The sequence below is a fragment of the Channa argus genome, chromosome 2, assembly GCF_033026475.1.
Source record: "Channa argus isolate prfri chromosome 2, Channa argus male v1.0, whole genome shotgun sequence".
Classification (NCBI taxonomy): domain Eukaryota; kingdom Metazoa; phylum Chordata; class Actinopteri; order Anabantiformes; family Channidae; genus Channa; species Channa argus.
In genome coordinates, this window is record NC_090198.1 from 29,870,227 (window position 1) to 29,892,286 (window position 22,060).

General features: G+C 44.2%; 1 protein-coding gene and 1 long non-coding RNA gene across 5 annotated transcripts in view; one reads left to right on the forward strand and one right to left on the reverse strand.

Annotated features, from left to right (window-relative positions):
* Positions 1 to 2,844: 2,844 nt before the first annotated feature.
* Positions 2,845 to 9,510, forward strand: LOC137107507 (uncharacterized). Its single transcript, XR_010912069.1, has 2 exons — positions 2,845 to 4,043; positions 6,725 to 9,510. It is a non-coding gene; the product is annotated as an uncharacterized lncRNA (long non-coding RNA).
* Positions 5,891 to 22,060, reverse strand: part of LOC137107037 (SH3 and multiple ankyrin repeat domains protein 2-like) — a 170,982-nt gene continuing 154,812 nt past the window's right edge. For 2 of the 4 annotated variants that reach the window (XM_067491247.1, XM_067491244.1), the window contains 4 exons: positions 18,745 to 18,857; positions 18,417 to 18,522; positions 15,291 to 17,787; positions 5,891 to 7,515 (listed from right to left, as the gene is read on the reverse strand). In XM_067491247.1, the coding sequence (XP_067347348.1) occupies positions 6,987 to 7,515; positions 15,291 to 17,787; positions 18,417 to 18,522; positions 18,745 to 18,857 (3,245 nt within the window). In that variant the 3' untranslated portion in view covers positions 5,891 to 6,986. Of the gene's footprint in view, positions 7,516 to 8,842; positions 8,967 to 13,894; positions 13,956 to 15,290; positions 17,788 to 18,416; positions 18,523 to 18,744; positions 18,858 to 22,060 lie in introns of all 4 variants that reach the window. The other 2 variants (XR_010912068.1, XM_067491248.1) reach the window with 2 other exon arrangements.

Below are 22,060 nucleotides of genomic sequence, written 5' to 3' on the forward strand. Positions count from 1 at the left end.
GCATGATGCAGATGTGCAATATTTCACCCTTACTGTATTTTGAATCTGAGTAAAACAAACGCTTCCTTTCATCAATGCAATATTTAATGCACGTTTCATCAGAATTTATTTTATCAATGGTGACACAAACTCATAAATGTCCAAAAGTGGAAAGCAACTTGTAACTTTTATAACTGCTGCAATGTAACTTTAAAATTACCATTTTGATTTATAGCCATTGCTTTTAAGATAATTCTCACACAAAACTTGGATGTTTAAGAAAACGGCTTAAAGACCAACTTCTATAACCAACTACAACAACGTCATAAAGTGGTGGAAGAAGTACTCAAGGAAAAGTAGAAATACACAAGTAAAAATTTACTGAATCAGTATAAGAACCACATTGACATTTCTACTTCAATAAAGGTGAGTACATGATTTATAATTCATTGAAAATAATTAAAGTAAAAGTACTTGACTGTCCTGTGGATCACTGTTCCTTTATGTTATTACATGTAAATCTATTTAAAGTTTATTTATGGAAGATTAATCTACTTAAATGACCATATATTAATTTATGAGAAAGAAAATGTATATTATGAAATGTGTAAAGGTTATTGTAACATGTAACACAAATTTGATTAGAAATGGAGTAAAAAACAAAGATATTTGCTGATAGATGTAGGTGAGTAAAAGTCGGATTAGCAAAAATTAAATACTTGTTGACGAAGGACTTTACACGGTGCCCGTGTTTCTAATAAAATCCATTTCAGATTCAGAAATGATGAAATGGTCTTTACAAATCAAACAGCAGTGTTTGATCTGTGGCTCCACATTCACTGTGTTTTTAACTATAATTGAGTTTAATTAATATTAAAGTTTTTGTATAAAGTCACATTAAATGATGCCTTACAAAACATAATGTAAAAATAAAAGATAAAGACAATTTCTAGAATATTGTCTTTACGTTAAGATGTGTGAGCAGCTGAAAAAAAGTCCTGAAGACCAGCAGCAAAAGCTCTGATTGGCTCGTGTAACGTGATAAATACAGTTGGTAAAGGCAGTCGTCCACAGACCACAGGGTCAGTGGTTCGATCCCCGGTCCCGACTGTATGTCGAAGTGTCTCTGGGCAAGACACTGAACGCCTAACAGCCCATTCCCATCCCACCCAGCTGTGCAGCGCGGTAGAAATTGGGGAGGGTTGCGTCAGGAAGAGCATCCGGTGTAAAAACGGTGCCAAATCAACATGTGGACAAAGATCCACTGTGACGACACTGAACTCACGGGTTAAACCGAAAGGACAAAAAAAAGATGACAACAGCAAGCAAAAATATTTTTAACTGGTAGAGTTTATATAGAGAATATAGTTTAATGCTAATCATTTTTATTTTATTATCATTTCTATTTTAACATTTATCATTTAAAGCTGTTTTTTAAATTAAATATTATATGTATTAAATTACTTAAAAACATAAATTCTGTCGACACTGATGCCTCCATACTTTTCAACATGATCAAATAAAAACTAAAACGGATACATTTATACAATCAAAACAGAAGTGATACGAGGAAAAACTAACTGCTCCCTCAGATACTTTTGGTCTCTGGGATTTAATAAGTTGTTCCAAATGATGTATGGTTTTAAAAACATGAAGAAATAAGATGCAAAGAGCTTATCGACACAAACCGCATCACACACACACACACCTCTACTGCACAGAGTGAGAGTAACACGACACTAGTGCAATATTATATTTATTTCTTACAGTGAATTTTGGTTGCCATACAAGACGTATTGAGGATTTGAGGTGGGTGGGGAGGTGGGGGGGGGGGGGGAGGGAAGAGTGCAGTTACAGGAAAATTCTCTCTCTTTTCATTTCAGTAATTAGTTGACTCTATGATGATTCAGTAGCACAAAATTACAGCAACATAGAAAACGTGAACACAAGTCTTTGCACAAATTACCAAAAACATCTTAGCCTCTATGAAAACTTAAAGAATAAATTCTATTAATGAAAAAAAAAAAATTAATTGATTAAAGAAAGACGAAAATGAAAGAGCCAAGTGTTGGACGATGATCGAAGGTGGGAGCAGTGTTTCAAAGGGGAATGGACGTGGGTTAGTGAGGCGCGCTCGTCGTGAACACAGCCCGGTGACGCGTCACGCCGCTGTGACGCGCTTTAAAGATTCCTACTACATCTACTCAGCTCTAAGGTTCCACAGAGTAAAACTGATCGTGGCCTGTTGACGCACTTCATCAACGGCCACCGCTAAATCTTTTTGGTGGATTTATGGATGAATACATATATATACGTTTCATATAGTTTCCTACCACGATGGCCTGCGGATATGTTTTTTAAAAATTTACACATTTTACTTTGTTCTTTTTTTTAAATTATTATTATTATTATTATTAAGTACACACACACTAGACTCGGGGACTTTTAGAAGATGAGAAAAGTCTAGTCAGGCAGACGGTGGTTGTCAGAAGACACCTGGGGTCTGTGGTCACTTTACTGGCCCAAATCTCTACTGCAGTAGGGAGCGAATCTACTTAGTTAAAACACTGACAAATGATTGAATTATGATGTGACTTTAAAATGGGAAAATAAAGCACAACCAAGGAGAATCATTTAGAATAAATATTGCTTCTTACATCACCCATAAGTCTAATAATGTCCACGTTTGTATCTCTATACAGTGTTTATGTTTTTTGGCAAATCCACGCGTTGGTTTTGTTCAGATAACCTCTATAAAATTTCATAGAACTCTATACAAATCTTTTAAAAATACTGTGCTTTTCTCCGCCCTCCGACACGCCGCTGTTTGTCTGAAAAGAAGCGAAACGCGCTCAGACAGGAGCAGCATTGTAGCAGCATTGTCCGCCGCCGGCCTCCGTACAGCGAATGTTCACAGAACACAGAGCTCGCGTTTCTCTCGTTGAAAAGCTGCACCTACAAGAAACCGAGGATGGGTGTTTGAAACCGGACGTCGACGTCGGGTCCGAGCACGGCCACAAGAGACACGTGCTCTGAAGGAATCGACTCCGAGACTAAACCGCTGTTCCAACGCGGCCTCGTGCCACAGCGTCACACGACGACGTCAAATTGCGCCGCTTTTATTTTAAACATCCTTTCACGTCTCATGTGACGCCACAGGTACCATTTGGACGCCCCGAGAACACGGGAATAACTTCATATTACTCGAAAAACCTGCGTCGGGCTTAGAGAAAACAACTTCCGGGGGAGGTTACGTTAAGAGACAACACGGGTTAGTTGGGCACAAAAACTTCAGGGCGACGTTGTTACAACATAAATGATATGAAAACAAAACCCTACAAACGGTGACGTCACACCCGTGTTAGGATCGTCATTACAAATCAAACCCGGTTCTTTTGTGGGAAAGACCATTCACCACCTCGCCCACGTCCCTACGAGACTTTCCCCCCTCAGTCGTTGCTTTGGGCGCCAATTATAAAAGCACGTGGGTTTTCATTGTACTGCACCCAAAGGCCCAAAACGTCGCTCTCCAATGCAAAGAGGAACCTTAAGCGTCAGCGTGTGAAGCGAAGGAACTGGACCTGGTGGTGCTTTCTGACGCCCCTGAAATGAGAGCAGGCTGGTTTCCCTCTACAGAGGAGCAGGTTGTGGGGGACGTGGAGCTATTTAAGGCGTCCTCTGCAGGATGATGGGGCAAGTCAGACCACAGCTTTGGTCATCAGGTCAGCTCTGCTAACTATACATTAACCTCCATACAATTTCTTTTCTCCCTCTAAACATTTTAATAGAGCTATAGATAAAATCCAATATAGGTTTTCTCTTATTTACACTTTTGGACACGCTGCACTTCTACGTCTGACCAGCCACTGCTACCAAACACACACATTTCCATCCTTCTAAATACCGATGCAGCTTTTTGGACCCTGCTAACGATCTCTAAACCCTGTCTGCACTGCTGGAGCTGCAAAGACGGCGCTCGGAGAAGCTTCAAGTTCAGTCACAGAAGCCGAGGTTCGTTTCCGACGCTGATCCACATCTGATGAACCTCATCGCGTCCATCTCAGGTAATTGTTGCACAGTGCAGGAGAAGGCGTGTGGACAGTGGTCCAGCTGTTCCAGCTGCCACTTTAAGGCCCTAGCAGAGTTGTATACAGAGAGAAATCGCACTGATTCTGAATCTGACAGGATGCAGGCGTAAGTTGGCTTAACTGTAACAAAACTCACCTTGAACCCTGAAAATGTTCAGGTAGTCTCTAGATAAATAGAAACTTTTTAATCCTGAATATTAGATTGTTGATCAGCTAATTAAAAAGGTTGAAAGCAGAGAATCAGATTCGAAACATCTCTCAACACTGGATTTAAATGTATTAAAATGCCGTGAAACATTTTACGGTTTCGGGAAAAAAAAAACTCACAATGAGTTTTTTCACGCAAGAGTTGGAGCAGATGAAAACCAGAACTCCTTCCATGTCTGTTTGGTAAATATGAAGGTAGACGACGGCTCTAAAAGCACAAAGATCTTCTGCAGCTCACCAAGTCGAAAGACATGACACCATCATTTCTGAAGCTTTTTCCCTGCTGCTGGTTGTTTTGCTGAGCTAAGCTGCAGAGTGACTGAGTCCTGATGTTCTCATCTCACACCTACACTGAAACTTGTCATTCAGGGATTTTTGTGGAATAATTCGATTTTTTTTGTTAGTAAACATTTTCAATCCACAAAGTTATATATTTTCAATCTAATTCAATTCAAAATTGATATATTGATATTTAACATTTATTCTTAATAAAGGAATTTTTTCTTTATAAAATGTGTTATTAAATAAAAATATAAGTTAATGTAAGAGTTACGTCCTTCGTTTAATTCCGAGAATTAAAAGACAAACACCAAATTCTACCTGCCTCAGTTTGATAAATTCATAGATCGAACTCAATAAGTTAAGGCAGCCATAAAGTTGACTTGAGGTCATATTTTAAGTGCATATACCTGAGGTTTTGTTTGGTGAAATTGTTGACATTTTTTACCCAGTGGGAAATATTGTCTGTGTCAGATATACAAACACACATTAGAGCGAAATTACAGAGAGATTAGAAAATTGATTTTCTGCCCAGTTGCTCGTTATTAAGATTCAAATAATCTGACTTGATGTTCCAAGGCCAAATTTTTGTTTTATATTACTGCAAAATCAATTGATTCCACGCAAAGGGCAAATTCCTGCTGGTCTGTTTCCCTTGAACACTCAGCATTTTCAGTTTATTGAAACACTGACCTTCACTCATGTCTTTTAGTCTCATACTTTTATGTCTCATCTCCCTCGTTTGGTGGGTCTTGTTGTCAACTTCTCTCTCTTTTTTAATACTAATAGTTTTAATCTTAATATTACGGGTTTTGTCTGTTTTAATCGTAAACGTTCCTTCAACTGTCAGTCATCTGCGGAGCACTTTGATTGATTTGATTCTTACTGACCTTTCCACTAATTCTGACCTTTACTCCCACTTTTATTTAACCACATAAAAATATGGATTGTACAAGTGGAAGTTATTATGTAATTTTGTTTAATTTCAATATTTTCCAGTGTCCAGGATGTTCAGTTTCAAATCAATCCAGCCTTTATCAGACAGACATGAGAGTGGCGTCGGTCGTCTCCCAACTCGTGGCATCCAAGTGAATCATTCCCAAAACCGTGAATCAGTTATTTAACCAAACCAGCGAACTCTATTTCTAAGTTTCCTCAGTTTTGACCTCAGGGTATTTTTTCCTACGTTAGTGTTAATGTTGGGTCCCACGTTCACCTCGTGTTGAGCTGCGAATGGTGACGTCTGACACAATGAAGTACAAAGATGAGCTCTACTTTCTCTATACTGTGGCCTATATAGCTAAATAATGGAAATAGCTCAACTGGCTTTCATGGTATTTTGGGTCAACTACACACACACACACACACACACACACACACACACACACACACACACAAAAACCTAGAAGAATAAGCCAAGAGAGGACGAGGACGTCCTTTGCAGCCGGACAAGTTGGTGGGATCATTTCAAGGTGAGAACATTTCCGATACTTTTGTCTGTCCATCTCATGTCCTTGCCTCAAATTTCCTTGAAGGGCTAAGTGGACGGGTTACGGGCAGACTGCTCCTCTCTCCACACGCTCTCTCTCAGGAGAAGGAGGACATGACACTAACAATGTGTGTGTACATGCTTAGGATGTGTATGAAGACAGTGTGTGTGTGTGTGTGTGTGTGTGTGGCACTGTGCATAAAGTGTGTGTGTCTCTGTGGGCAGGAACACGAGATATGGTTTCGTATTTGTTTAAACTTGTCAGCTAATGTTCTTATTTTGACACAAACAGGTGAAAAGCGAAAAAAAAAAAAGGCATCTATCTCAAATTTTTCCCTACAGATCTTTAGATGCACCCAGAAATATAACTCCGGTAGGACTCTAGTGAAGAAATATTATCTCTGAACAAACTCTAGCAAAGATAGAAAAGGAGCAACGACCAGCTCAGCTGGTTCTTCATACACCCACACCGGGGTGCATGGAAAAAGTCTTTAGTATTCCAAAGCAGTTGGGTGAGCACAAGTCTGTGTGTGAAATAAACCTCCAGACGAGTGTTTTCCCAGCATTTGAGAACAAACTACTCCAGTTTTGTGTTTTCTGAACAGTCCTTCATACTGGGCTCCTCGGCTTTTTCCCTCCTTGATGTGACATAGCAGCTATCCTTTTCCCTCTCCTCCTGCAGTTCCTCCAGACGTCCCACAATCTCCCTGATGCCCAGGACGGTGGGGAGGAGGAGGGAGCGCAAGACTGGAGCACTGAGATGAGGGCGACAACGGAGGACGAGAGAGGACAAAACAGCAAGAGGCAGCGTCAGCTTGGACAAAACTTCTACCCAGTTCCACGACTTGAGATAATGTCTGATGAAGAGATTGGTAAAAGTGATCGGTAACACCTCCCTCTCCTCGGCCCTGATTCCACGCGTCGCCTCCCCGTCTCCTTGGGGCTTATCTGTCCTGCAGCAGCTTGAGGGCCCGCTCGATGTTCATGCGGTGGCCCACCCTGGTCACGCCCAGATCTATGAGGTCCTCTTTTTGCAGCGAGGGCAGGTGGGCGCCCTCGATCTCATTGTCCAGGAAAGCGTCCTTGTGCTCCCCCAGGTTGAGGCTCTCCAGCCAGTCGGCCACGTCATGCTTGCTCCACAGCTCCATGGGCTTGGAGGCGAAGGGTTTGCCGGAGGCCGCTACGGCCTGCATCAGCGTGAGCGGCGATGGAGAACGCGAGCTCCCGCTGCCGCCGCACGAGGAGCTCAGGCTGTACGCACCGCCACTGCCCATAGGCGGGGTGGGTAGGCCGAAGACGTCAGTGAGGGTGGGAGAGACAGAGGGCGGCAGTGAGGAGCAGGGGGTGAGGGAGGAGGCAGAGTCTGGTGGGCTGCAGGGGTGCGTCTGGGATGGGAGGCTGCTGGGCGGGGTGGAGGTGAGGGAAGCAGCAGCAGCAGCATTGTTACGCATTCCTGAGTCTTCTGTGGTAGGCCTGAGAGGGGAGGGGGACAGAGAGAAGACAACAAGTTAGTCTGAGGCAGACTGAGCTGATTTTCAAAATAAAGTGTCACCCAGAATGATCTTAAAACGCCAGAGAGCTTTTTTGGTTTTACCTGCTGAAGCCCCCAGACCACATGTACTGTGTGTTTACATCTGTCACATAAAGCCCTAAGTTTGACCTGGTTAACTTCCACATACATTTAAAATGACCTGTGAGTGACTTCTCTCTGGTCCCTGTTATGAGCCAATGCCCCACAGTCCAACACCTTAATTGCACCAACGCAGTCTTTCTTTATTAGTTCCCCCCCTGCCTGGTTTAAACCCCCATGCTGCAACCCCCCTGCTTTCTGTCTGCAAATCAGATTCTATCAAACATGGGAAATTGCCCTCAGAAGACATCGTACAGCTGGTGTCAGCTGTGTGAGCTCACTGTGAGAATTAAACCAAACTTTATGTGGACAATTGGTGGACTTCCCCTTTAATGGGTCCAATGACACATGGAGGCTTCTTCAATCTGACAATTACAATGATTGAGCGACAGGATAAAGTAAATCAGAGGGAGGAGTTTGGGAATGATGGGTGAAGAAATGCAACAAATTATTATTTTTAGGTTAATCTTATAGTGAGATTTGATAGAGTCTCTCATTAAGCAAAAGCTACAGATGTTCATCCTGTCACTGCTGAAAGAATGTGATCATGTAATCCTGCAGACTGAACAGTGGGTGGCAGCCTATGCAAAACTATTTCCTAAATCCAGGCTGCAGCAGCTGATGCAGAGAACAAGCCAAACCAACGCAAAGCCTTTTTGGGCACAGTATCTGTTCATGTTTCTGTATCTTCCAGCTCTAATGTTTATAGCTATTTACTGAGAGTTTATCTAGTCTCTGTACACACACACACACACACACACACACACACCAGTGAAGGTGGAGCTACCATGCAAAACACTCCCCTGACCCACCAGCAGCAACTTTGGGTTCAGTGCTTCGCTCGAGACATTAACAGGTGGAGCCAGGGATCGAACCGGCGACCCTGCAATTCATGGGCGACCACTCTGTATGGACAGTATCTTACATGTGGGTAATGTGATATAGTTACATTAAATCTGTCATCACTCCCAGGTCATTTAACACATGATACACAGTTGATAACGTGGCTCGTGGCCTGATTCAAACAGGGTTATAACATGCTACAGTTGTTTTTAATGGGCTCTTGATATTTCACAGTAATGACATTAGCTTACTTGCATAAAAGTTACATTATCACATTAATGACACAATAATTAAACCAACATTTCCTGTGCATTCACGGTTCCTCACATGTATTTGAAAAGAATTCTGTAGCAGCTGCTGCAAAGCACTGACTGCAGGGATCCAGGTTCAGAAAAAGGCGCTGCAGTGCACTCAGCATGCGGCGTCTTTTTCTCAGTCCACCCACCGGCTCCTAATGGATGGATGTGTGCATCAACATTATGGGGACAGAAAGGTTAGCCACTCTAACCTTTGTGTAGCCTTTACAGTGTGACAGGGAAGCAAACAATGGAAGACTGAAGTAACAATTTTCCCTCAGAGAATATGACATCGTCTGCAAAGAAATATTACTTAAGTCATTAAAGTAAAATGGAATGCATTTCTGACACAGTGTTGGCAGAATCCTACTTTTAAAACTGCCTTGTGGAATAAAAGCAGAGAAGTTGTGCATGGGTACATTATAATATTAGATGTACTTAATAGTAAATCTATTTTTTAGGTTCATAAATGACATGTACAGTAACTTTTCCACCACGAAGGAGAAATTGCGCTCGAGTATTTCAGCATTTCTTTGCCTTTCAAAGAGGAACATTTTATTCTGGCCCAATTGTTCAGCAGAGGTAATGTTCTGCTCTGGTTTTACTTCTTTGGGAGGCTTAAAAGGGTAAAGTTAAACTGCTCACAGAGAAATGTCCGCAGTCTGGTGATAATTTGTATATAAAGGTCAAAAATAATCATGAATGTGTCCTACTAACTGGTATTCTGTGTGTACGTCCTATTCCTTTGTGCTGTACTGTCCAGAAACAAATCTTTCATCTTTCAAATGAACACACACAATTTTCCCTCAGTGCTTCTGCGTAAATTCCTCCAGTTTGTTTAAAAGTTATGAAGAGCAGCTGTTGGTCAAAGTTTGTACCTCTTCAGTTGAAAGGGCTTAACAGAGTACAACAGATGGCTGAGCAGGAAAACATCAAACTCACACCGTTGTTGTCATGAACGACTTCCGCAGCTGAAGTCAGCCAGTTATTAACAACAGACCTTAGAGAGAAAGTGAAAACAAGTCCCCCCCCCCACCACAACAAGCACACGCCAATCCATGCAGAATGATCACCCCTGGCTTCAACTTCCCCAGAGGACTTTGTTCCCTACAAGGAGCGACCGTGATGGGAGAACAGGCCAAATCTGACCTGCGCTGCCTCGGATGGACTTTTTCTCACCAGTGGTGAGATCCTCCAGCGTCGCCTAGATTAACGCTCTTTCCTACTTGGAACATATGGAACAGCCTGAGGGGAAGTGAAGGGGGCCATGGAAGTGGACCACTCTTCACCACGTCCTGTCGCTTAGTGAGAGAAATAACAACTTACAGTTTTTACTTCTCAGCAACAGCTTCTCCACAGGATGATGGATGGATGAGATGGAGACAGAGGACATCAGTCACGTGATGAACAGCATGCAAACAGCAACAGCAGAACACCCCATCTCACCTCCATTTCGCTGCACAGCTACACGCTGACAGCACAGATGCTTTTAAATACTTCAGCTGAGTTCTATCGTGAACCCATCTAACCGGAACCCTCGCATTCTATCATCTATTAATCACTTCTTGTTCCAGGATTGATGTGAAAACTATGTAATTGCCTTTTAGACTAATTAGCACAGTGCCACGTTTAGCTTCTCTGACCTTATTACCATCTCTTGCAGCTACCAAGAGTCACATACAGCAAAAGAGGACGGTGCTGCGCTGGACGGCCGACGGCAAACCAGAATATTTGCACTTGTATATTGTTATTAACAGTGACCGATGCTCTTTTTAGACAGAGATGTGGACACATTAGCTTTAAAGTAGCTTTGTTATGGACAGTAAACTCTGCCCCCGCGTGTCCTTTACAGAGCAGCCACCACCACACAGCAGCTGATGTGCGTCGGGTACAAGGTCACAGATTCAGTTTTCCAAATCCTATGGCTGGAGTAAGACTGGACTACGCATCATAACACGTGAGCGGTGAGGTGATGGGCCGTCTTCAGCCGTCTTCATCCAACCATTGGCACATTGTAGAGGCCTTTATTGAGGCTCCCTGTCGCTCCTCGACCACAACAATGTCTGATTGTAACCGGGATCATTTAAGTGTTAAACTGGGCTTAAATGTAAATTGTGGTGGACATGCTGTTTCCTCAGAGGACCAGAGGGGACAAATACAGTTTCTACTAAGAGAAACTATAAAAATGTTTTTATTACAGCTGGCTGAAGAAAGGAACAGCCAATGAACACAGACAGAGTTCAGCAGCTATAGTTTGTGATCTTTAACAGTACTTTAAAAATACAGGGGGACAAATAAGGGGAGAATGGGACACAACAGTTCCATCGTGTATCATTCTCAAGTCTGGATTTTCTAACCAAACCTTCCACAGTGCCGTTGTTTGTGCTGTGCATTTATTTTACTGCTTAGAAAAATCAAACAAAAACCTGGATTTTGTCGCTTAGAGTTTATGCAGATTCTCTGCTTCTTATTTGTGCTGTGTCACTGTGGATCCTGTGTATGAAATCAGAGTTAATGCTTCTTTTATTTGACACACACAGACATGAAAGAGACTAAAAACACTTCAAAAGAGACAGACACGAAGTAAAAAGAGGCACAAAAAAGGCCAGAATGGAGACAATTACACAAAATGACAATAAATGATTTGTTGCCACACGGCACAGAACCATTCTGCAGGAAGAACCATCTCAGAACTTTTTTCACCGGGAACTCGAGAGCAGAGCGATGCAGAGGTAACTGAGCTATCTGAGACTTCCTGCTTCTTTCTAGCACAACGGCTCATGCGTACAGGGTCGCACTCGTTGGTATGTGTGCACACGCTGCCTTTATTTATAGAAGCTTAAACACACACACACACACACACACACAGAGTGACTCGGCCGTGCTCGGTTACATAACGTTGTCCTACTAAGGCAGCGCTGCACGTGACCTGCGTGAGAGGATGTTGAACTCTGCTGAGGGTTAGGCCTGCCACCCTCCTGCTAGGCCACGTTCTGCACAGCCCTCCCCCGACTCAAGCTGACATCACTGCAGGCCTCAAGACTGCTCTCATCCGATGGTTGCTAGGCAACCCTTTCGTCCACAGGCACAACCAACGCACATTTAATCTGGGAGGGTAAGAGACACAGATTAAAGGAAAAAAAAAAAAAAAGGGGGGGTGTGCATTTGTTTGTTCCCTCTTTCTTCTAACAAATGTTAGAAGAAAGAGGGAACAAACAAGAGCGGGAGATTGTGAATAAGACAGCAAAGGATGGAGGGAGAGAGGGGAGGAGAGTGAGCATCTGTGAATCTAGGCCACGTTCTGTGTTTCTCTGTTACCATCTGTTTGACGGTCACAGAAGCAGGACCACCTCAAGCCTCCTCAGGCCTCTTCACATGACGAGGCTCGTCTCTAGCTGCCTGCGACCTTATCTTCCGCTGCGGTGCCTGGCAACCCTTACCACGAGGCAAAGTGGAGCAGCATGAAAATCCCCTCTGCGCACGGAGGCAGATAATAGGAGACCCCGGGGAGAGAAAATCCATGCGAGAAGAACTACACACAATAATCAAAAAGACCAGATTACAATCCACTGTCTCATTCTAGCAGGATATTTAGCACCACTTTAGGACTGAGGGATAAATTCTGCAGTCACATCAGGACCCGACAACATCTGGTTGCACAGACTTCCAGTAACTGACTGAACTTAGCCAACATTCTACACATACTGCAGATCTGAAGAGGCTGAGCTGATATCAAGCATCAATCAGGGTATGTGGGATAAACAGCTTTTTCTTTAGAGCTTTTAATACAAATATGTAACATCACCGTAGATGAGCGTGGGCAGCAATACTAAAATAACAAAGCAGGTTTGAGTTCCTACAATAATGTCATTATTACCTCATGAAGGCAGAAATTCAAGTTCCCCCATTCTTTTCTGCAATTTTCACGTTGAAGCCAAGAGACAGAATCTCTGGCTTCTGATGTTGTCACCTAATCACCAACGTTTCTGCTGAGGGTAGAACCTCTTTAAAAGGTTATTCCAAGAGAAGTCAATTCAGTTGTTAGTTAATTATATCCTTCATTGTAACAGGCTGGAACTGGATTGGATATTGGATTTATCCAATATTTCAAAAAGTGTAAATGCATCCAGGAGCAGCTGGAGAGCAAAGCCAGGAGTTCAAACTGCTACTTAAGTGGATATTTGAATGTGGAGAACGTGTATGTTGGTTTATAGTCTGTGCAGCGTTGGTAACACATTTCTGCTGGAGTGTGACTGCAAAGTCAGTGTCTGTTGAAGACAAATGTCCTTTTTTCGTTTCCCCGATGCTAATTTCTTGTGAGCTTAGCTGCAGTTGTTTCTGTGTGAAGGGTGGGTTGGTTGCATGTTGTAGGATGTCTGCCCGATGCTTTGTACTGTTTTTCTTCTGTATAACTTGATATGGGGCGGCTGTAGCTCAGTTGGCAAAGCAATTGACCATGGACCACAGGGTCAGTGGTTCAATCCCTGCTCCTGGCTACAAGTCGAAGTGTCCTTGGGCAAGACACTGAACCCCAAGTTGCTCCCGGTGGGTCAGGTGAGCACCTTGCATGGCAGCCACCGCCATCGGTGTGTGAGTGTGTGTGAATGGGTGAATGGGAAGCAACATTGTAAAGCGCTTTGGATAAAAGCGCTATAAAAGCGATAAAAGCTATTTACCATTTACCATATAACCCGATTTGCTGACGGCTCTTTAGTTCAAAAGTACAAACTGTAAACCGAGTTTGACTGGAAAAGAATCCGCACTTTACAGGCTCAAAAGCTGGAGTATTTATTTTCAGGTTTTAGGATACAAATATTTTACTAAAAATGTCAGACAATGTCCGATTCATGCACCCCCGCCCCGCCCCCCGCCATAGCATCAAAAAGCTGCTAGCAGCAGCGTAATACGCAGTAGATACATGCTAATTAGAGTGATGTCACTCAGACTTACAGTGCTTACATCTTTCCCCACTAGCATGACACGTTATAACAAATCAATCTGACAACATAATATTGTGATGAAACCAAACACACAGGTGGAAACTGGGCTCTGACGTGACACAACAGCCACCGATGGAACCTACCTGTGAAGATGGGAGACACAGTGGGACATGAAGGATGAAGAGGTGAAGGAAGTACGGGAAACTGGAGAAAGGGGAGATGAAAATGGAGAAGCATGAGCTGAAAATGAAATGGGTACAAGGTGTAAAGGTCAACAGACTTTGAACTGCCGGAGGATGAAAATGAGGATAACATGACAGTATGTGGCATGAAGCGTGACAGATAACATACGAGAGTGGAGAACTAATTTTCATTCCCACAAACAGCAACTGTCCTGATCCAACATTCTTCATTAGATCACAGAGGACGTGGAGGAATCAACTGTTTTCCTCTGCTCTCTAAACTCCGATGAGCGATGGCCTTTGTTCATAGAAAATGCATGTGACCACTGAATTATTTATCGAGCTTTTTTATTTCCCTCTCATAGTGTTAAAAAAACCATGAGATGAACAGGCTCAGGTGCAGAGTCCATCAAAACGTTGTCCCCCTTACTGAAAATGTGTCTCCTGCATGTCCTGAACAATCTAAAGCAGGACCAGGGCAGGAAATCAGTCAATGTTACACCAAATGAACATCTGTTAATCTCACATATCAGTGAGTAAAGATGGTTAACTTTCATATTTGTGGTTCCAAGGATGAACTGTGATGTGGTCTGTTGTGACCGGACATGAAATTTGAGAAATATGTGCCGCAGCCATTTCTGGACAATGTTGCTGTAAAGTGATTGTGTGCAGCTTTCTAACATCTCGGTCACATTGAGGTTGTCCGCTTTGAAATCATCGGGCCTTTACAGTGACCTATATTACTGCCTGAGCTCACCTATCCCATAGCTGACAGCCTGCGATGCTGTGCTGTGAAATTGTGACATAAATAGAGAATAAAGACATAGAGAGAGCGCGCGAGCCACATCATATGAACCCTGTAAAGAGACTTGAGCCGACTCGATACTATAAACCTCTTCACAGACATTGGAAGCACATCCTTATAGCATATTATATCTATATATCTATATAAAAATTGGTTACTCGCTACAGTAAATGTACATAAGCTACATTCATGGATGGATTAAGAAACAGGCCTACAATTCAAAGGTCCAGGGGCCTGAGAACTAAAGGGGCTCCTGGGCCACAACCTGTGACTGAGTTACTATTTGTTGTTTATTAGTGATTTACAGATCAGTTAAAGCCATTAAAGAATAGAAAAATCTTCCTGTTACTTTGGAAAAGTGTACATTTCAACATGTTCTCTTGTGAAGCAAAACAGAAGTTTTAAAAGGTTTAAAAATGTTTGCTGAATGCAGTGAATGAGGATCATGAGATAAATTGTAGACTAAAGCAAAAAGAAACACATACACAAAACAAGCAAGATTAACACATAAGAAAAGCTGCAAAAAACAATATGGGCTGATTCATCACATACCTCGTTCCGAAGGCCCCCCTGTTCCCGGTGGGAGAGTCGAGGCTTTCTCCTGGCTTGGGTGGCCTGTCGCGATTCATTTGCTGCAGAATGGAGCTCAGCTCGGTGATAACGGTGTTCTTGCCGTCTGGTGTGGATGGGGGGCTGCGCAGTTCAGGGGGTTGATCGCCCCACAGCTTGGATGTCCTTTGAGTAGGAGTCCTAGGAGGTTCAGAAGATGGAGGGGCCTGAGGTGGTGACCCATAGGACTCCAGGGGCTCTTCAATGAGAGCATCGTGATAAAGCGATGTTCTGTTGATCACAGACTTCCCCTTGGGTTTGGGTGGAACCGGGGGCCGATCAACCAGGAAGGCATGCCCATCTGCTGTGGCATAGAGGCTCTCCAGGGCGCTGTCGCAAAAGCCACCCTCTGATGATAGGGTGGAGATACTGGAAACGGTGCTGGTGGTCTCCATATGCTGAGGATCCCCGCTACTGCGGCTGTCAACCTCTTCGATGCCCGAGTCGCCCACCCCTGACTCTGGGTCAGGTGGAGGAGGATATGAGGGAGGAATGCTGTTTGGCACCCGTTTATGTTGATCAGTGACAGGTGGTGGGGCATGAGTGTGGTAGGGGGGTAGAAGAGGTCCCCCATTTCGTTTCTGTTGCTGAAGCATTTCTGCAATGGCACTAGCCTGGTCATCAGGAATGTCAATACTGTTGGCAAACTCTAGCGGTGGGGGGAGGGGCTCAGTGAAGTCAAAATCCTCATCAATGTCAACTGAGGCCAGAGGTGGAGGGGGGATTCTGAAGGGCAGCTTCACCGGTTCATCCAAGGACTCACCTAAGGGAATGCTCCTCCTCCGTAATGTGGATGGCTGCGGGTTGACCGAGAGTGTTTGAGCACAGAGAGGATCGGGCTGGTTGGGGTCCTTCAGTTCCGATGGCCTGTTGCTGTCCTGGCTCTCCACTTCTTGGCTGTTTGACACCTTGTTGTTTAGTTCGGTTGTGGTATGGACCATTAGCAGTCCAGCTGACTTTGGCTGTGATGTGTCTGCCACATCTGCTGGCGCACTTTTCCTTTCCTCAACTGCTTGATGCTGCCGCTCTTCCCGTGCCCCGTCAGACTCATACTTCTGCTCCGTCATCTGCCTCCGCAGGCCACCTCTGCCAGGACGTCCCATGGTTGCTGTGGAGATTGCAGCAAAACTTGTCTCAATCCCGGACCGAAGTTTAGTGTCAATAAACAGCGGCTGGTTGAGGTCTGGTTTGTGGCTTGGTTGAAGTGGAAGGGACTGGGCTTCATGCTTGGGGGTTTGCTGAACCTGAGGAGGATTTGGTGGCTGATTCTGAGGATGGTTTTGTTGCTCTTTCATGGCACGGTCACGAGCTGCCAGGGCCAGGGCTAGTGGAGAGTTAGGGTCCAAGGGCTTGCCAGTGACAGGATGGAGGTAGGTCCCATTGGCTCTGTAGTGGCTTTTAGGAGGAGTGGCTGGGAGACTAACAGGACTCTCCAGGTTGGGACACTGGCCTGTTCTGGTGTTGAGGGGCTCCCTCACCACTGTAGGCTCTGGAGTGTTGAAATCTGTCATGTTCCCACTACCACCCCCAACAGGTGGCCCAAGTTGTGTTGTGGCAGCAGGAGCCAGTATCCTTCGAAGCTTCTCATCGTTACTGAACATTCCTTCATCGATAGACTTTGACTGGCGAAGGCGAGGGGTTGGTGTAGGACCACTCAATTCATCGTCCCCAATGTCTATTGACTGGAAAGCAATTGAGTTCTTTTTTGCCTCTAGCCTTTTCTCTCGGTCTCGTACTGCACCGGCAATAGCTGCTGCAAAGGGGTTGCTTAGAGAAAGAGGGTCTTCAGGACGCAAACCTCCACTCCCACCAACAGAGGGTGTGAGAGGAGGATGTTCAGGGGTGGTGGGCTCAATCTCCATACTGCTACCCTGGCTGCTCTTTCCACTGCTGCTGGTGGAGGGCTCCTTGACAATGATGGTGGGGATGGGGATGGAGGAGCATGTTCGTTCTACGGGTGTAGTGGGCATGGAAACCGGGCCTGAGGGACTTGCTGGCATGTGACATGTTTTCTCTGGACTGTCCTCAACATTGGGCTGCTTTACTAACATGCCCTTCCTTCGAGCTGGTTTTGCTGGCACATACAGTGTCTTATTGCCCACCTCGGAGTAAGGGTTCTCAGGCACTGGCGTGCGGCCTCGGGTGCGCGTGCTGTCAAACTGCTCTGAGCTCTGCCGGAAATAGCCACGCCTTAATGTCCCAACGTCGGTGGTCCGGCTAATGGTCGTCACTGCATTCGGGGAGTTCTGGGTGAAGCTGGGTCTTGTGGTGCCATAGCTCTTAGGTGTGGGGCCAGCAGCAGAGTTGTAGGCAGGTGGTGAAGGGGGGGAAATGGCAGGGGGAGGAGGGATGTCCTCAGAGGTGTCAGGCATAGAGAGGCTGCGGGAGAACTTGAGGAGAGGGGGCGTGAGGAATCCCAGCTTCTCATCCTCCGTTGTACCTTGGAGAAATGAAGCAGAAAGCAAAATTATGTTTAGACCTGGGGGAGACTTTATATTCGGTTTCCTGCAAGGTCTTCTGTTTCTGGTGGAAATGTTTTACTGATTACTATTTTTACTACTTAAAGTAATTGCTTAGTTCTGTAACATTCTTTTTGTTTCTACTCTCATTCGTTTAGGTGAGCAAGTGCCTTGCTCACGGGCACTTAGTCAATAAGTGACACATGTTAGATCTTAGCAGAGACTGGTTACCACGTCACTCCGGTCAAACTAGAACACGCTAAAAATGCTTTTATCGTGACTCTCGAGAAAAGTGGCAGTGATTTTTGGTTCTAATAATAATGGCACTGCAAACCATAAGAGCTCAGAGGACCATTAGCCTGCATGACGTCCCTCTTGTTCAGCACGGGGAATGAGGTTTCAGCACATGCTTAATGACCTCCGATATTATCGCCTGAAAGCACACTTTGCTGACTGGACCATTCTAATGTATTTCTAATTAGCTTTAATATTACTAGAGCACACAGAACAAGTCCTCGGAGCATCGATAGGACATTACAACAAGCTAAATGCACAAGATACCAGACGTGCAGTTCACAAGTCAAGCTGACACTCAGTATGGACTTCTTACCTATTGATTTTTGCTTTTTTATTGTGCCCTTCTCCGGGATCCCCAAGAAAGCCCCTGGCACAGTGGGTGGCACCACTGCTACTCCCTGGCGGTCATGATACATGGACTGGAAACCAGAAAGTTGTTAATGATGTACCCAGAAATACACACTGTTCATTAGCACTCTGCTAGATGTGGACACAAACATTTAGAGCATTTAGTTTGGAAAGAAAAGACTGAATGCAATTAGCTGTAAAACATATACACATTGAATGGATTGGTTTTTTTTCAGTAAAGGCCTCGTTTGAGGAGGCCACGCAATCACAGGACCGTAATCCTCTGTACTTACATTCATATCAGTGGGTGTGACCAAGCAGCGACTGGATGGACGTGGTTTGATTGTGGCGATTTTCATATCGACGGGCGAGGTCTTCTGGGCATGTGTCATCTCTTCAACTTTGTCTGCAACACAAAGCGAGTCGGAATCAACAAAAACTACAGGGGCACGACTTAAATTGCAAAATGCCTTAGTAAGTTTCTCACGGGCCAAATGCAAGCTAATCATTCACAGTGACCCCCTCCCTGTGTGTCCACACGGATTTTGAGATGAAACTGATACAGAAAGACACTGAAAGACATTTTGCGGAAGGCGAACCGGAGGACTTTGATGAAATGTGTCCAGCCTCAGAAGCCGTGCAAGCTCTATCCAAACAGCCGACCCAGCGGCATCATCCGACTCTCAGGGTTGTTGCCTCATTCATTGTAAAATGAGCAACGAATGTGAAGTTTGTCAAGTTTGCCGTTATGGTTCGCTTTGTTTTTTCGTTTTTGCATTGTGAGAAAGGTGCCAACAGCAAAACTGGCAGCACTGAACTTCCCCCTGGTGTGTGATGATGCCTGCAGATAATGTCCAGCTAAAGGGTTTTTGCTGAGAGAAGCTACATGCTGGCCCTGATCCGGCCTCTTTGGGTTTCACCTCCCTGTCTGGCCACGTCTATAAAAAGCTTCCATGCATTAGGGCAGTGATTACTTAGAGTGACTTGGAAAACAATCCTCTTCTTCTGCGCATCTATACACAGAGGAGAGGGGAGGTGGAAAAGGAGGGGAAAGGGGAGGAAAGGAACATCAATGACCTTAACTACAGTTTGCACTAAAACACACACAAACACAAAACTGAAAAAAGATGCACATTTTCTCTCTGTGCGATCTGTCGTCCGACTGGATTTCAGCTACAGCATATCACACAACATGCAACTCGGTTACCCTGGAAACCTAACTGCGAGTGAAACATTTCCTGGAATAAACCTCCCCCTTGTCACACAAACACATACGCACTCACGCGCACACACACACACACTCAGTCACACGTACACAAGCCTGCAAATGACACAAGAGGAAAAAAACGGCACACGTGAAAAGAGAGAAAAAACACGACAACAAAATCTTTTTTTTTACGTCAGATCCAATGAACAAAAACACTGACTTACAGCAACTGTTTATTTCACACATGCACACAAACGCACACTCACACACATAGATACACGAGTGTGTGCTGTGCTGGTTGTGTGTCTGGCTGCAGGAAAAGCTTTGGGAATCACTCGGAAGTGAGTCATGAATAATGGGAGTTGTCACCAGGTGCGATCGTAACCTGTGAACGAGGGACCGAGGAGCTTAAACATCTTTCTATTGGACATCACAACAACACTAAATCATGCACCGACAACACTTAGAACACAATGAGGTTCTGAAAACAGCTGTAACCAGAAGCACTGTAAACCATGCAGATACCCTGTGTGACACCTTCTACTTTGACTGAAAGCTCGAGTCAGGCACGTCACATTTTCTCAAAGAAACAGTAACAGAAACACCAGTGTTGATCACAGTGGGGGGTGGGGGTGGGGGGTGGATCAGACGTTAACATGCCCACTGTAACTTACCACCTTTCTTTTTCCTTAGAGTGGCTTAAGAGAGTGACAGAAAAAGTGTCTTTAGTGCATAAACAGACTCATCCCTTCTCCTGAGATGAAACAATTTTCTTGAAGGTTTACTCAGTATTTCAGTATTTTGCTTCATATTAAATTGGCCCTGCGGCAGCGGATTCACGCTACAAAAGCAAAACTCGTACTACTGTGTGTCAAATAAGCAGCTCTAGGAAAAAAAAACAAAACGCTAAACCAGAAGTATTTTTATGTCATTATTCACCTTTCATTTCTTGCTCTGCCCTCCGAACACCTGTGACACAAGGCTGCAGTTATTAATTAGCGAGCAATAAATCTTGGTTCACCTACAAATCTTGCTCAAACTAATATTTCCCGAATTGATCGTTCGGCTGTAAGAACTCGCCACCGTCCGGGCTGACGTCTTTAAAGGGCTTGTTTTTTCAAAGCTCAGTGGAATTTATTTTCCAATCAGGTAAAAGTGTAAAAGATCACACAGCAGTATCTGATTGCAGACAAAGATGGCTGACAACCAACCTTGACAGGACGTTCTAGATAATAACCGGAAGGTCGAGTGGTTACGGTTAGAAGCGTAGAAACATCACTGGTCAATAAAAACCCCAGAAAAGTAACATCTGGAAACAATGTACGTGCATAGAGTTTCATTCAAATCAGCCTCGTTTGTCCCAGACTCTTATTAAGTTACTGCTGCTAAGTCACATTAAAAGACACCCACATGCAAACAGTGGCTTTTATTGTGAAAGAGCCATTTTTTTTAGATCTAACTGCAAACTTTTTATTTTCCTCCTGTACATTCTCAGAAAACACAGATGAGAATTAACCTATTGCTCGACGATTTTCAGAAATTGAATTATTATGCATTAGCAAAAAAAGACAAAGCCTCATCTTCAGTTTCTCCTTTTGTCCAGCTGATCATTCTTCATTTTTTTGCAGTGAACAGTGAACTAAGTCCACTGCTTCCTGCTGCTGTGTGCAGAAATACTGGCCACAAAAATCTGATTGCCATCATGATCATTGTTGACCGACTTCTTTATTAGGCCCTTGCGAGTGCGTTTAGCTGCACCGTAAACCACCTTCTTTTCTCTTTTATTCCTGGTGAAGTAACTGCTGAAGAAGTGTTTGCTGCTATAATTAAACTGCACTTGATGTTACCACGGTAACGGCGGGTGTCACCATATCAACCAGGAGTGAAAGCTTAAGGATTACCAAAATAAATAAATAAATAAATCAATACGCTTTTATTAAATCAAACGTTAACCTTCAGGGAAGACAAGCAAACACAATAAAAGCCTCGTACCTAACGACAGTGACTTCACTGTTTGGATTGGCACCTTGTGGCTAAACTGACTGAGAGACGTCACATCCAGCGGGTTTAACACCTCTCTTTCCTCTCTCCTGTCTTTCTCATGCTCCCCCTCCCCACCTTTCCCCCACAGGCCCGTGCAGCATCACCGTGACCTCCTCGCTTTCCTCCTGCTCATGCATCTCAGAATGACTGTATCAGGTGGTTTCACTCTGAAGTAATATGTACCACACACACACACACACACACACACACACACACACACACACACACACGATACCATCATACTGATGTCGTATGTTTGACTGATTTGCTCCTTGTAGCCACAGCAGCAGCTCATGGGTGCAGGGTTCTTTAAAAGCGTGAGTCCTTCATGCATTGCAAAGGAGATGAGGAGGGAGGCA